This window comes from Oncorhynchus masou, chromosome 30 (genome assembly GCF_036934945.1).
Source record: "Oncorhynchus masou masou isolate Uvic2021 chromosome 30, UVic_Omas_1.1, whole genome shotgun sequence".
Lineage (NCBI taxonomy): Eukaryota > Metazoa > Chordata > Actinopteri > Salmoniformes > Salmonidae > Oncorhynchus > Oncorhynchus masou.
In genome coordinates, this window is record NC_088241.1 from 5,103,452 (window position 1) to 5,119,315 (window position 15,864).

At 42.4% G+C, this 15,864-nt stretch overlaps 1 protein-coding gene across 1 annotated transcript in view; it reads left to right on the plus strand.

The window, feature by feature from the left end:
* The window catches only part of LOC135523012 (glutamate receptor ionotropic, NMDA 2D-like), a 133,201-nt gene that overhangs the window by 33,084 nt on the left and 84,253 nt on the right, over window positions 1-15,864 (plus strand). The window contains 1 exon segment of the mRNA XM_064949742.1: window positions 14,321-14,474. Within this exon segment, the coding sequence (XP_064805814.1) occupies window positions 14,321-14,474 (154 nt within the window).

The window sequence follows — 15,864 nt, forward strand, 5'->3', positions numbered from 1 at the left end:
AGAAATACGGAACGGACCAATGAACCGCGGGGCCAACTTGCGAGAAGCTGTCTTAAGGGGAAGGTTCTGAGTGGAGAGCCATACTCTCTGACCGCAACAATATCTAGGACTCTTGGTCCTACGCTTATTAGCGGCCCTCACAGTCTGCGCCCTATTACGGCAAAGTGCCGACCTGACCCCTTCCAGGTGCGCTCGCAACGCTGGACAAAAGCCTGAGCGGAGGGGACGCAGGACTCGGCGAGCTGAGATGAGAACAGCGGAGGCTGGTACCCGAGGCTACTCTGAAAAGGGGATAGACCGGTAGCAGACGAGGGAAGCGAGTTGTGGGCGTACTCTGCCCAGGGGAGCTGTTCTGACCAAGACGCAGGGTTACGAAAAGAAAGACTGCGTAAAATGCGACTAACAGTCTGATTGGCCCGTTCGGCTTGACCGTTAGACTGGGGATGAAAGCCGGACGAGAGACTGACGGAAGCCCCAATCAAACGGCAAAACTCCCTCCAAAATTGAGACGTGAACTGCGGGCCTCTGTCGGAAACGACGTCAGACGGAAGGCCATGAATTCGGAAAACATTCTCGATAATGATCTGAGCCGTCTCCTTAGCAGAAGGGAGCTTATCGAGAGGAATGAAATGAGCCGCCTTAGAGAATCTATCGACAACCGTAAGAATAACTGTCTTCCCCGCTGATGAAGGCAGTCCGGTGATAAAATCTAAAGCGATGTGAGACCACGGTCGAGAGGGAATGGGAAGCGGTCTGAGACGGCCGGCAGGAGGAGAGTTCCCAGATTTAGTCTGCGCGCAGACCGAACAAGCGGCGACAAATCGACGCGCGTCACGTTCCCGAGTGGGCCACCAGAAACGCTGGCGAATGGAAGCGAGCGTACCCGAACGCCGGGGTGGCCGGCTAACTTGGCAGAGTGGGCCCACTGAAGAACGGCCGGACGAGTAGGAACGGGAACGAACAGAAGGTTCCTAGGACAAGCTCGCGGCGACGGAGTGTGAGCGAGTGCTTGCTTTACCTGCCTCTCAATTCCCCAGACAGTCAACCCGACAACACGCCCCTCAGGGAGAATCCCCTCGGGGTCGGTGGAGACCTCAGAAGAACTGAAGAGACGAGATAAAGCATCAGGCTTGGTGTTTTTTGAGCCCGGACGATAAGAAATAACAAACTCGAAACGAGCGAAAAACAGAGCCCAACGAGCCTGACGCGCATTAAGTCGTTTGGCTGAACGGATGTACTCAAGGTTCCTATGGTCAGTCCAAACGACAAAAGGAACGGTCGCCCCCTCCAACCACTGTCGCCATTCGCCTAGGGCTAAGCGGATGGCGAGCAGTTCGCGATTACCAACATCATAGTTACGTTCTGACGGCGATAAGCGATGAGAGAAAAACGCGCAAGGATGGACCTTGCCGTCAGAGAGAGCGCTGAGAAAGAATGGCTCCCACGCCCACCTCTGACGCGTCAACCTCAACAACAAACTGACTAGAGATGTCAGGTGTAACAAGAATAGGTGCGGATGTAAAACGATTCTTAAGAAGATCAAAAGCTCCCTGGGCGGAAACGGACCACTTAAAGCACGTCTTAACAGAAGTAAGGGCTGTGAGGGGAGCTGCCACCTGACCGAAATTACGGATGAAACGACGATAGAAATTAGCGAAGCCCAGAAAGCGCTGCAGCTCGACGCGTGACTTAGGAACGGGCCAATCAATGACAGCCTGGACCTTAGCGGGATCCATCTTAATGCCCTCAGCGGAAATAACGGAACCGAGAAAAGGGACAGAGGCGGCATGAAAAGTGCACTTCTCAGCCTTCACATAAAGACAGTTCTCCAAAAAGGTGCTGGAGGACGCGTCGCACGTGCTGAACATGAATCGAGAGAGACGGTGAAAAAATCAGGATATCGTCCATGTAAACGAAAACAAAAATGTTCAGCATGTCTCTCAGGACGTCGTTAACTAGTGCCTGAAAGACAGCTGGAGCGTTAACGAGGCCGAAAGGAAGAACCCGGTATTCAAAGTGCCCTAACGGAGTGTTAAACGCCGTCTTCCACTCGTCCCCCTCCCTGATGCGCATGAGATGGTAGGCGTTACGAAGGTCCAATTTGGTGAAAAACCTGGCTCCCTGCAGGATCTCGAAGGCTGAAGACATAAGAGGAAGCGGATAACGATTATTAACTGTTATGTCATTCAGCCCTCGATAATCCACGCATGGGCGCAGGGACCCGTCATTCTTCTGAACAAAAAAAAACCCCGCTCCGGCGGGAGAGGAGGAGGAGACTATGGTACCGGCGTCGAGCGAAACCGACAAATAATCCTCGAGAGCCTTACGTTCGGGAGCCGACAGAGAGTATAATCTACCCCGGGGGGGAGTAGTTCCTGGAAGGAGATCAATACTACAGTCATACGACCGGTGTGGAGGGAGAGAAGTGGCCTTGGAACGACTGAACACCGTGCGCAGATCGTGATACTCCTCCGGCACCCCTGTCAAATCGCCAGGCTCCTCCTGTGAAGAAGAGACAGAGGAAACAGGAGGGATAGCAGACATTAAACAGGTCACATGACAAGAAACATTCCAGGATAGGATAGTATTACTAGACCAATTAATAGAAGGGTTATGGCGCACTAGCCAGGGATGACCCAAAACAACAGGTGTAAAAGGTGAACGAAAAATTAGAAAAGAAATGGTTTCGCTATGATTACCAGAGACAGTGAGGGTTAAAGGCAGCGTCTCACGCTGAATCTTGGGGAGAGAACTACCATCTAAAGCGAATAAGGCCGTGGGCTCCCTAACTGTCTGAGAGGAATGTCATGTTCCCGAGCCCAGGTCTCGTCCATAAAACAGCCCTCCGCCCCAGAGTCTATCAAGGCACTGCAGGAAGCAGATGAACCGGGCCAGCGGAGATGGACCGGAAAGGTAGTGCGTGATCCAGAAGGAGAGGCCTGAGTAGTTGCGCTCACCAGTAGCCCTCCTCTTACTGATGAGCTCTGGCTTTTACTGGACATGAGGTGACAAAATGACCAGCGGAGCCGCAGTAGAGACAGAGGCGATTGGTGATTCCCCGTTCCTTCTCCTTGGCCGAGATGCGGATACCCCCCAGCTGCATAGGCTCAGCATCCGAGCCGGCGGAGGAGGGTGGCAGTGATGCGGCAGGTGGCAGTGATGTGGAGAGGGGAGCAACGGAGAACGCGAGCTCCTTTCCACGAGCTCGGCGACGAAGATCAAACCGTCGCTCTATGCGAATAGCGAGAGCTATTAAGGAGTCCAGACTGGAAGGAACCTCCCGGGAGAGGATCTCATCCTTAACCTCGACGAGGAGACCCTCCAGAAAACGAGCGAGCAAAGCCGGCTCGTTCCAGTCACTAGAGGCAGCGAGAGTGCGAAACTCAATAGAATAATCCGTTATGGATCGATTCCCCTGACATAGGGAAGACAGGGCCCTGGAAGCCTCCTCCCCAAAAACAGAACGGTCAAAAACCCGTATCATCTCCTCCTTAAAGTCCTGATACTGGTTAATACACTCCGCCCTCGCCTCCCAGATTGCCGTGCCCCACTCACGCGCCCGTCCGGTAAGGAGAGAAATGACGTAGGCGATGCGGGCTGCGCTCCTGGAGTAAGTGTTGGGCTGGAGAGAGAACACCACATCACACTGAGTGAGGAATGAGCGGCACTCAGTGGGCTCCCCAGAGTAACACGGCGGGTTGTTGATCCTGGGCTCCGGAGACTCGGAAACCCTGGAAGTGGGCGGTGGATCGAGGTGGAGTTGGTGAACCTGTCTTGTGAGGTCGGAGACTTGGACGGCCAGGGTTTCAACGGCATGTCGAGCAGCAGACAATTCCTCCTCGTGTCTGCCTAGCATCGCTCCCTGGATCTCGACGGCGGAGTGAAAAGGGTCCGGAGCCGCTGGGTCCATTCTTGGTCTGATTCTTCTGTTATGTACTTGAGTGAAGACCCAAAAGCGGTTTTAACAGAAAACAGAGTTCTTTAATGAAAAACAGGAATGGCATAAATCCTCTTCCAACGTAGTCAATGGAACAAAAAGAACGTTAGTATAATGCAGGATGCACCTGCCAGGCAGACTCCGACAGGATAGGACAAGGTGGAAGCAAACGCGACGACAGCTTGCTTCTGGCATCAAAAACACAAACAAGAATCAGACACTGAAAGTAGCAGGAACAGAGAGAGAAATAGAGACCTAATCAGAGGGGGAAGGGAGAACAGGTGGGAAAGAGTGAATGAGCTAGTTAGGGAAGATGTAGAACAGCTGAAGAATGAGAGACAGAGAAGGTAACCTAAAAAGACCAGCAGAGAGAGACAGAGTGAAGAGAAAGGACAGGAACAGACATAACAAGACATGACAGTACCCCTCTATCTCTCTGAATGTAGTTTATCCTATAATAATGTGTTTTAAGGCCAGTGTACCCCTCTATCTCTCTGAATGTAGTTTCTCCTATAATAATGTGTTTTGTGGCCAGAGTACCCCTCTATCTCTCTGAATGTAGTTTATCCTATAATAATGTGTTTTAAGGCCAGTGTACCCCTCTATCTCTCTGAATGTAGTTTATCCTATAATAATGTGTTATGTGGCCAGTGTACCCCTCTATCTCTCTGAATGTAGTTTATCCTATAATAATGTATTATGTGGCCAGAGTACCCCTCTATCTCTCTGAATGTAGTTTATCCTATTATAATGTGTTATAAGGCCAGTGTACCCCTCTATCTCTCTGAATGTAGTTTATCGTATAATAATGTGTTATGAGACCAGTGTACCCCTCTATCTCTCTGAATGTAGTTTCTCCTATAATAATGTATTATGTGGCCAGAGTACCCCTCTATCTCTCTGAATGTAGTTTATCCTATAATAATATATTATGTGGCCAGAGTACCCCTCTATCTCTCTGAATGTAGTTTATCCTATAATAATGTGTTATGAGACCAGTGTACCCCTCTATCTCTCTGAATGTAGTTTATCCTATAATAATGTGTTTTAAGGCCAGTGTACCCCTCTATCTCTCTGAATGTAGTTTATCCGGTAATAATGTGTTATGTGGCCAGTGTTCCCCTCTATCTCTCTGAATGTAGTTCATCCAATAATAATGTGTTATAAGGCCAGTGTACCCCTCTATCACGCTGAATGTAGTTTCTCCTATAATAATGTATTATGTGGCCAGAGTACCCCTCTATCTCTCTGAATGTAGTTTATCCTATTATAATGTGTTATAAGGCCAGTGTACCCCTCTATCTCTCTGAATGTAGTTTATCCTATAATAATGTGTTTTAAGGCCAGTGTACCCCTCTATCTCTCTGAATGTAGTTTCTCCTATAATAATGTGTTTTGTGGCCAGAGTACCCCTCTATCTCTCTGAATGTAGTTTATCCTATAATAATGTGTTTTAAGGCCAGTGTACCCCTCTATCTCTCTGAATGTAGTTTATCCGGTAATAATGTGTTATGTGGCCAGTGTACCCCTCTATCTCTCTGAATGTAGTTCATCCAATAATAATGTGTTATAAGGCCAGTGTACCCCTCTATCACGCTGAATGTAGTTTCTCCTATAATAATGTATTATGTGGCCAGAGTACCCCTCTATCTCTCTGAATGTAGTTTATCCTATTATAATGTGTTATAAGGCCAGTGTACCCCTCTATCTCTCTGAATGTAGTTTATCCTATAATAATGTGTTTTAAGGCCAGTGTACCCCTCTATCTCTCTGAATGTAGTTTCTCCTATAATAATGTGTTTTGTGGCCAGAGTACCCCTCTATCTCTCTGAATGTAGTTTTTCCTATAATAATGTGTTTTAAGGCCAGTGTACCCCTCTATCTCTCTGAATGTAGTTTATCCTGTAATAATATGTTATAACTCCAGTGTACCCCTCTATCTCTCTGAATGTAGTTTCTCCTATAATAATGTGTTTTGTGGCCAGTGTACCCCTCTATCTCTCTGAATGTAGTTTATCCTATAATAATGGTTTATAAGGCCAGTGTACCCTTCTATCTCTCTGAATGTAGTTTATCCTATAATAATGTGTTATAAGGCCAGTGTACCCCTCTATCTCTATGAATGTAGTTTATCCTGTAATAATATGTTATAACTCCAGTGTACCCTTCTATCTCTCTGAATGTAGTTTATCCTAAGATAATGTGTTATAAGGCCAGTGTACCCCTCTATCTCTCTGAATGTAGTTTATCCTATAATAATGTGTTATGAGACCAGTGTACCCCTCTATCTCTCTGAATGTAGTTTATCCTATAATAATGTGTTTTTAAGGCCAGTGTACCCCTCTATCTCTCTGAATGTAGTTTCTCCTATAATAATGTATTATGTGGCCAGAGTACCCCTCTATCTCTCTGAATGTAGTTTATCCTATAATAATGTGTTATGAGACCAGTGTACCCCTCTATCTCTCTGAATGTAGTTTATCCTGTACTAATATGTTATAACTCCAGTGTACCCGTCTATCTCTCTGAATGTAGTTTATCCTATAATAATGTGTTATGAGACCAGTGTACCCCTCTATCTCTCTGAATGTAGTTTCTCCTATAATAATATATTATGTGGCCAGAGTACCCCTCTATCTCTCTGAATGTAGTTTATCCTATAATAATGTGTTTTGTGGCCAGTGTACCCCTCTATCTCTCTGAATGTAGTTTATCCGGTAATAATGTGTTATGTGGCCAGTGTACCCCTCTATCTCTCTGAATGTAGTTTATCCAATAATAATGTGTTATAAGGCCAGTGTACCCCTCTATCTCTCTGAATGTAGTTTCTCCTATAATAATGTATTATGTGGCCAGAGTACCCCTCTATCTCTCTGAATGTAGTTTATCCTATTATAATGTGTTATAAGGCCAGTGTACCCCTCTATCTCTCTGAATGTAGTTTATCCTATAATAATGTGTTATGAGACCAGTGTACCCCTCTATCTCTCTGAATGTAGTTTCTCCTATAATAATGTATTATGTGGCCAGAGTACCCCTCTATCTCTCTGAATGTAGTTTATCCTATAATAATATATTATGTGGCCAGAGTACCCCTCTATCTCTCTGAATGTAGTTTATCCTATAATAATGTGTTATGAGACCAGTGTACCCCTCTATCTCTCTGAATGTAGTTTATCCTATAATAATGTGTTTTAAGGCCAGTGTACCCCTCTATCTCTCTAAATGTAGTTTATCCGGTAATAATGTGTTATGTGGCCAGTGTACCCCTCTATCTCTCTGAATGTAGTTCATCCAATAATAATGTGTTATAAGGCCAGTGTACCCCTCTATCTCTCTGAATGTAGTTTCTCCTATAATAATGTATTATGTGGCCAGAGTACCCCTCTATCTCTCTGAATGTAGTTTATCCTATTATAATGTGTTATAAGGCCAGTGTACCCCTCTATCTCTCTGAATGTAGTTTATCCTATAATAATGTGTTTTAAGGCCAGTGTACCCCTCTATCTCTCTGAATGTAGTTTCTCCTATAATAATGTGTTTTGTGGCCAGAGTACCCCTCTATCTCTCTGAATGTAGTTTATCCTATAATAATGTGTTTTAAGGCCAGTGTACCCCTCTATCTCTATGAATGTAGTTTATCCTGTAATAATATGTTATAACTCCAGTGTACCCTTCTATCTCTCTGAATGTAGTTTATCCTATAATAATGTGTTACAAGGCCAGTGTACCCCTCTATCTCTCTGAATGTAGTTTATCCTATAATAATGGTTTATAAGGCCAGTGTACCCTTCTATCTCTCTGAATGTAGTTTATCCTATAATAATGTGTTATAAGGCCAGTGTACCCCTCTATCTCTATGAATGTAGTTTATCCTGTAATAATATGTTATAACTCCAGTGTACCCTTCTATCTCTCTGAATGTAGTTTATCCTAAGATAATGTGTTATAAGGCCAGTGTACCCCTCTATCTCTCTGAATGTAGTTTATTCTATAATAATGTGTTATGAGACCAGTGTACCCCTCTATCTCTCTGAATGTAGTTTATCCTATAATAATGTGTTTTTAAGGCCAGTGTACCCCTCTATCTCTCTGAATGTAGTTTCTCCTATAATAATGTATTATGTGGCCAGAGTACCCCTCTATCTCTCTGAATGTAGTTTATCCTATAATAATGTGTTATGAGACCAGTGTACCCCTCTATCTCTCTGAATGTAGTTTATCCTGTACTAATATGTTATAACTCCAGTGTACCCGTCTATCTCTCTGAATGTATTTTATCCTATAATAATGTGTTATGAGACCAGTGTACCCCTCTATCTCTCTGAATGTAGTTTCTCCTATAATAATATATTATGTGGCCAGAGTACCCCTCTATCTCTCTGAATGTAGTTTATCCTATAATAATGTGTTTTGTGGCCAGTGTACCCCTCTATCTCTCTGAATGTAGTTTATCCGGTAATAATGTGTTATGTGGCCAGTGTACCCCTCTATCTCTCTGAATGTAGTTTATCCAATAATAATGTGTTATAAGGCCAGTGTACCCCTCTATCTCTCTGAATGTAGTTTCTCCTATAATAATGTATTATGTGGCCAGAGTACCCCTCTATCTCTCTGAATGTAGTTTATCCTATTATAATGTGTTATAAGGCCAGTGTACCCCTCTATCTCTCTGAATGTAGTTTATCCTATAATAATGTGTTTTAAGGCCAGTGTACCCCTCTATCTCTCTGAATGTAGTTTCTCCTATAATAATGTGTTTTGTGGCCAGAGTACCCCTCTATCTCTCTGAATGTAGTTTATCCTATAATAATGTGTTTTAAGGCCAGTGTACCCCTCTATCTCTCTGAATGTAGTTTATCCTATAATAATGTGTTATGTGGCCAGAGTACCCCTCTATCTCTCTGAATGTAGTTTATCCTATAATAATGTGTTATGAGACCAGTGTACCCCTCTATCTCTCTGAATGTAGTTTATCCTATAATAATATATTATGTGGCCAGAGTACCCCTCTATCTCTCTGAATGTAGTTTATCCTATAATAATGTGTTATGAGACCAGTGTACCCCTCTATCTCTCTGAATGTAGTTTATCCTATAATAATGTGTTTTAAGGCCAGTGTACCCCTCTATCTCTCTGAATGTAGTTTATCCGGTAATAATGTGTTATGTGGCCAGTGTACCCCTCTATCTCTCTGAATGTAGTTCATCCAATAATAATGTGTTATTAGGCCAGTGTACCCCTCTATCTCTCTGAATGTAGTTTCTCCTATAATAATGTATCATGTGGCCAGAGTACCCCTCTATCTCTCTGAATGTAGTTTATCCTATTATAATGTGTTATAAGGCCAGTGTACCCCTCTATCTCTCTGAATGTAGTTTATCCTATAATAATGTGTTTTAAGGCCAGTGTACCCCTCTATCTCTCTGAATGTAGTTTATCCTGTAATAATATGTTATAACTCCAGTGTACCCCTCTATCTCTCTGAATGTAGTTTATCCTATAATAATGTGTTACAAGGCCAGTGTACCCCTCTATCTCTCTGAATGTAGTTTATCCTATAATAATGGTTTATAAGGCCAGTGTACCCTTCTATCTCTCTGAATGTAGTTTATCCTATAATAATGTGTTATAAGGCCAGTGTACCCCTCTATCTCTCTGAATGTAGTTTATCCTATAATAATGTGTTATGAGACCAGTGTACCCCTCTATCTCTCTGAATGTAGTTTATCCTATAATAATGTGTTTTTAAGGCCAGTGTACCCCTCTATCTCTCTGAATGTAGTTTCTCCTATAATAATGTATTATGTGGCCAGAGTACCCCTCTATCTCTCTGAATGTAGTTTATCCTATAATAATGTGTTATGAGACCAGTGTACCCCTCTATCTCTCTGAATGTAGTTTATCCTGTAATAATATGTTATAACTCCAGTGTACCCGTCTATCTCTCTGAATGTAGTTTATCCTATAATAATGTGTTATGAGACCAGTGTACCCCTCTATCTCTCAGAATGTAGTTTCTCCTATAATAATATATTATGTGGCCAGAGTACCCCTCTATCTCTCTGAATGTAGTTTATCCTATAATAATGTGTATTGTGGCCAGTGTACCCCTCTATCTCTCTGAATGTAGTTTATCCGGTAATAATGTGTTATGTGGCCAGTGTACCCCTCTATCTCTCTGAATGTAGTTTATCCAATAATAATGTGTTATAAGGCCAGTGTACCCCTCTATCTCTCTGAATGTAGTTTCTCCTATAATAATGTATTATGTGGCCAGAGTACCCCTCTATCTCTCTGAATGTAGTTTATCCTATTATAATGTGTTATAAGGCCAGTGTACCCCTCTATCTCTCTGAATGTAGTTTATCCTATAATAATGTGTTTTAAGGCCAGTGTACCCCTCTATCTCTCTGAATGTAGTTTCTCCTATAATAATGTGTTTTGTGGCCAGAGTACCCCTCTATCTCTCTGAATGTAGTTTATCCTATAATAATGTGTTTTAAGGCCAGTGTACCCCTCTATCTCTCTGAATGTAGTTTATCCTATAATAAAGTGTTATGTGGCCAGAGTACCCCTCTATCTCTCTGAATGTAGTTTATCCTATAATAATGTGTTATGAGACCAGTGTACCCCTCTATCTCTCTGAATGTAGTTTATCCTATAATAATATATTATGTGGCCAGAGTACCCCTCTATCTCTCTGAATGTAGTTTATCCTATAATAATGTGTTATGAGACCAGTGTACCCCTCTATCTCTCTGAATGTAGTTTATCCTATAATAATGTGTTTTAAGGCCAGTGTACCCCTCTATCTCTCTGAATGTAGTTTATCCTATAATAATGTGTTATGTGGCCAGTGTACCCCTCTATCTCTCTGAATGTAGTTTATCCTATAATAATGTGTTATAAGGCCAGTGTACCCCTCTATCTCTCTGAATGTATTTTATCGTATAATAATGTGTTATAAGACCAGTGTACCCCTCTATCTCTCTGAATGTAGTTTATCCTATAATAATGTGTTATGAGACCAGTGTACCCCTCTATCTCTCTGAATGTAGTTTCTCCTATAATAATGTGTTATAAGGCCAGTGTACCCCTCTATCTCTCTGAATGTAGTTTATCCTGTAATAATATGTTATAACTCCAGTGTACCACTCTATCTCTCTGAATGTAGTTTATCCTATAATAATGTGTTATGAGACCAGTGTACCCCTCTATCTCTCTGAATGTAGTTTCTCCTATAATAATGTATTATGTGGCCAGAGTACCCCTCTATCTCTCTGAATGTAGTTTATCCTATAATAATATGTTTTGTGGCCAGAGTACCCCTCTATCTCTCTGAATGTAGTTTATCCTATAATAATGTGTTTTAAGGCCAGTGTACCTCTCTATCTCTCTGAATGTAGTTTATCCTATAATAATGTGTTATGTGGCCAGTGTACCCCTCTATCTCTCTGAATGTAGTTTATCCTATAATAATGTGTTATAAGGCCAGTGTACCCCTCTATCTCTCTGAATGTAGTTTATCCTATAATAATGTGTTATAAGGCCAGTGTACCCCTCTATCTCTCTGAATGTAGTTTATCCTATAATAATGGGTTATAAGGCCAGTGTACCCCTCTATCTCTCTGAATGTAGTTTATCCTGTAATAATATGTTATAACTCCAGTGTACCCCTCTATCTCTCTGAATGTAGTTTATCCTAAAATAATGTGTTATAAGGCCAGTGTACCCCTCTATCTCTCTGAATGTAGTTTATCCTATAATAATGTGTTATGAGACCAGTGTACCACTATCTCTCTGAATGTAGTTTATCCTATAATAATGTGTTTTTAAGGCCAGTGTACCCCTCTATCTCTCTGAATGTAGTTTCTCCTATAATAATGTATTATGTGGCCAGAGTACCCCTCTATCTCTCTGAATGTAGTTTATCCTGTAATAATATGTTAGAACTCCAGTGTACCCGTCTATCTCTCTGAATGTAGTTTATCCTATAATAATGTGTTATGAGACCAGTGTACCCCTCTATCTCTCTGAATGTAGTTTCTCCTATAATAATGTATTATGTGGCCAGAGTACCCCTCTATCTCTCTGAATGTAGTTTATCCTATAATAATGTGTTTTGTGGCCAGTGTACCCCTCTATCTCTATTAATGTAGTTTATCCGGTAATAATGTGTTATGTGGCCAGTGTACCCCTCTATCTCTCTGAATGTAGTTTATCCTATAATAATGTGTTATAAGGCCAGTGTACCCCTCTATCTCTCTGAATGTAGTTTCTCCTATAATAATGTATTATGTGGCCAGAGTACCCCTCTATCTCTCTGAATGTAGTTTATCCTATAATAATGTGTTATGAGACCAGTGTACCCCTCTATGTCTCTGAATGTAGTTTATCCTATAATAATGTGTTTTAAGGCCAGTGTACCCTCTATCTCTCTGAATGTAGTTTATCCTATAATAATGTGTTATAAGGCCAGTGTACCTCTCTATCTCTCTGAATGTAGTTTATCCTATAATGATGTATTATGTGGCAAGAGTACCCCTCTATCTCTCTGAATGTAGTTTATCCTATAATAATGTGTTATGAGACCAGTGTACCCCTCTATCTCTCTGAATGTAGTTTATCCTATTATAATGTGTTATAAGGCCAGTGTACCCCTCTATCTCTCTGAATGTAGTTTATCCTATAATAATGTATTATGTGGCCAGAGTACCCCTCTATCTCTCTGAATGTAGTTTCTCCTATAATAATGTATTATGTGGCCAGAGTACCCCTCTATCTCTCTGAATGTAGTTTATCCTATTATAATGTGTTATAAGGCCAGTGTACCCCTCTATCTCTCTGAATGTAGTTTATCCTATAATAATGTGTTTTAAGGCCAGTGTACCCCTCTATCTCTCTGAATGTAGTTTCTCCTATAATAATGTGTTTTGTGGCCAGAGTACCCCTCTATCTCTCTGAATGTAGTTTATCCTATAATAATGTGTTTTAAGGCCAGTGTACCCCTCTATCTCTCTGAATGTAGTTTATCCTATAATAATGTGTTATGTGGCCAGTGTACCCCTCTATCTCTCTGAATGTAGTTTATCCTATAATAATGTGTTATACGGCCAGTGTACCCCTCTATCTCTCTGAATGTAGTTTATCGTATAATAATGTGTTATAAGACCAGTGTACCCCTCTATCTCTCTGAATGTAGTTTATCCTATAATAATGTGTTATGAGACCAGTGTACCCCTCTATCTATCTGAATGTAGTTTATCCTATAATAATGTATTATGTGGCCAGAGTACCCCTCTATCTCTCTGAATGTAGTTTATCATATAATAATAAGTTATGAGACCAGTGTACCCCTCTATGTCTCTGAATGTAGTTTATCCTATAATAATGTGTTTTAAGGCCAGTGTACCCTCTATCTCTCTGAATGTAGTTTATCCTATAATAATGTGTTATAAGGCCAGTGTACCTCTCTATCTCTCTGAATGTAGTTTATCCTATAATGATGTATTATGTGGCAAGAGTACCCCTCTATCTCTCTGAATGTAGTTTATCCTATAATAATGTGTTATGAGACCAGTGTACCCCTCTATCTCTCTGAATGTAGTTTCTCCTATAATAATGTATTATGTGGCCAGAGTACCCCTCTATCTCTCTGAATGTAGTTTATCATATAATAATAAGTTATGAGACCAGTGTACCCCTCTATGTCTCTGAATGTAGTTTATCCTATAATAATGTGTTTTAAGGCCAGTGTACCCTCTATCTCTCTGAATGTAGTTTATCCTATAATAATGTGTTATAAGGCCAGTGTACCTCTCTATCTCTCTGAATGTAGTTTATCCTATAATGATGTATTATGTGGCAAGAGTACCCCTCTATCTCTCTGAATGTAGTTTATCCTATAATAATGTGTTATGAGACCAGTGTACCCCTCTATCTCTCTGAATGTAGTTTATCCTATTATAATGTGTTATAAGGCCAGTGTACCCCTCTATCTCTCTGAATGTAGTTTATCCTATAATAATGTATTATGTGGCCAGAGTACCCCTCTATCTCTCTGAATGTAGTTTATCCTATAATAATGTGTTATACGGCCAGTGTACCCCTCTATCTCTCTGAATGTAGTTTATCGTATAATAATGTGTTATAAGACCAGTGTACCCCTCTATCTCTCTGAATGTAGTTTATCCTATAATAATGTGTTATGAGACCAGTGTACCCCTCTATCTATCTGAATGTAGTTTATCCTATAATAATGTGTTATCTGGCCAGTGTACCCCTCTATCTCTCTGAATGTAGTTTATCCTATAATAATGTGTTATAAGGCCAGTGTACCCCTCTTTCTCTCTGAATGTAGTTTCTCCTCCTGTCCTTCAGGTGGTGGGACAGCGAGCAGATATGGCCATCGGATCCCTCACCATCAACGAGGAGAGGTCAGAGGTCGTGGACTTCTCCGTCCCCTTCGTGGAGACGGGCATCAGCGTCATGGTCTCCCGTAGCAACGGAACCGTCTCACCCTCTGCCTTCCTGGGTGAGTGAAGGAACTGATGAGGTTGAAGTAAATCTGGACATTATTGATGGTCCAGGTAAAAATGAAATTCCCACTTGCACATGACTCTCCACTCCATCCCTATCTAGCTCTGACTTTGCTGATAGCTACTTTATTGAGGAAAAGTGTACTTACAATGACAGTGATGTGTGGTTGTCCCACCTAGCTACTGTATGTTAAGATGAATGCACTAACTGTAAGTCACTCTGGATAAGTGTAAGGGGTGGCAGGGAAGTGCAACGCAGGAGAGCAGAACTTGGTGAAAAGCCAGAGCAGTTGAATATATAAACTAACACCATATAAAACAACAACACATGGGCTCCAGTAACACAGAGCACAAGAACTTACAATAAACAATTCCCGACAAGGACATGGGGGAAACAGGGGGAAAATATACAACATGTAATTAGGGAGTTGAAACCAGGTGAGTGGGAAAACAAGACAAAACAAATGGAACATGAAAAATGGATCGGCAATGGCTAGAAGACCGGTGACGTCGACCGCCAAACAACGCCCGAACAAGGAGAGGAACAGACTTCGGTAGAAGTTGTGACAATAAGAGAGTCTGCTAAATTACTAAAATGTAAATGAACCTTCTGCACAGATCTAGGATCAGCTTACCCTCTCCCAATTCAAAAGTGCTGTGGTTTCATCAAATGGTTCAATATTTACTTGCGTTTGTTGTTACTTTTACTTTGTCACGTCATTTCAGCTTATACTTCCAGTCTGTCAGCAGGTACAGAGTCAGTGTGTGTGGGTACCAGTACAGAGTCAGTGTGCGGGGGCACCGGTACAGAGTCAGTGTGCGGGGGCACCGGTACAGAGTCAGTGTGCGGGGGCACCGGTACAGAGTCAGTGTGCGGGGGTACCGGTACAGAGTCAGTGTGTGTGGGTACCGGTACAGAGTCAGTGTGTGTGGGTACCGGTACAGAGTCAGTGTGCGGGGGTACCGGTACAGAGTCAGTGTGTGTGGGTACCGGTACAGAGTCAGTGTGTGTGGGTACCGGTACAGAGTCAGTGTGCGGGGGCACCGGTACAGAGTCAGTGTGTGTGGGTACCGGTACAGAGTCAGTGTGTGTGGGTACCGGTACAGAGTCAGTGTGCGGGGGCACCGGTACAGAGTCAGTGTGCGGGGGCACCGGTACAGAGTCAGTGTGTGTGGGTACCGGTACAGAGTCAGTGTGTGTGGGTACCGGTACAGAGTCAGTGTGCGGGGGCACCGGTACAGAGTCAGTGTGTAGGGGTACAGGTACAGAGTCAGTGTGTGGGGGTACATGTACAGAGTCAATGTGTGGGGGTACAGGGTAGTTGAGGTAATATGTACATGTAGGTAGAGTTATTAATTTGTTCTAGGGATGCATAGGTTAGTTGA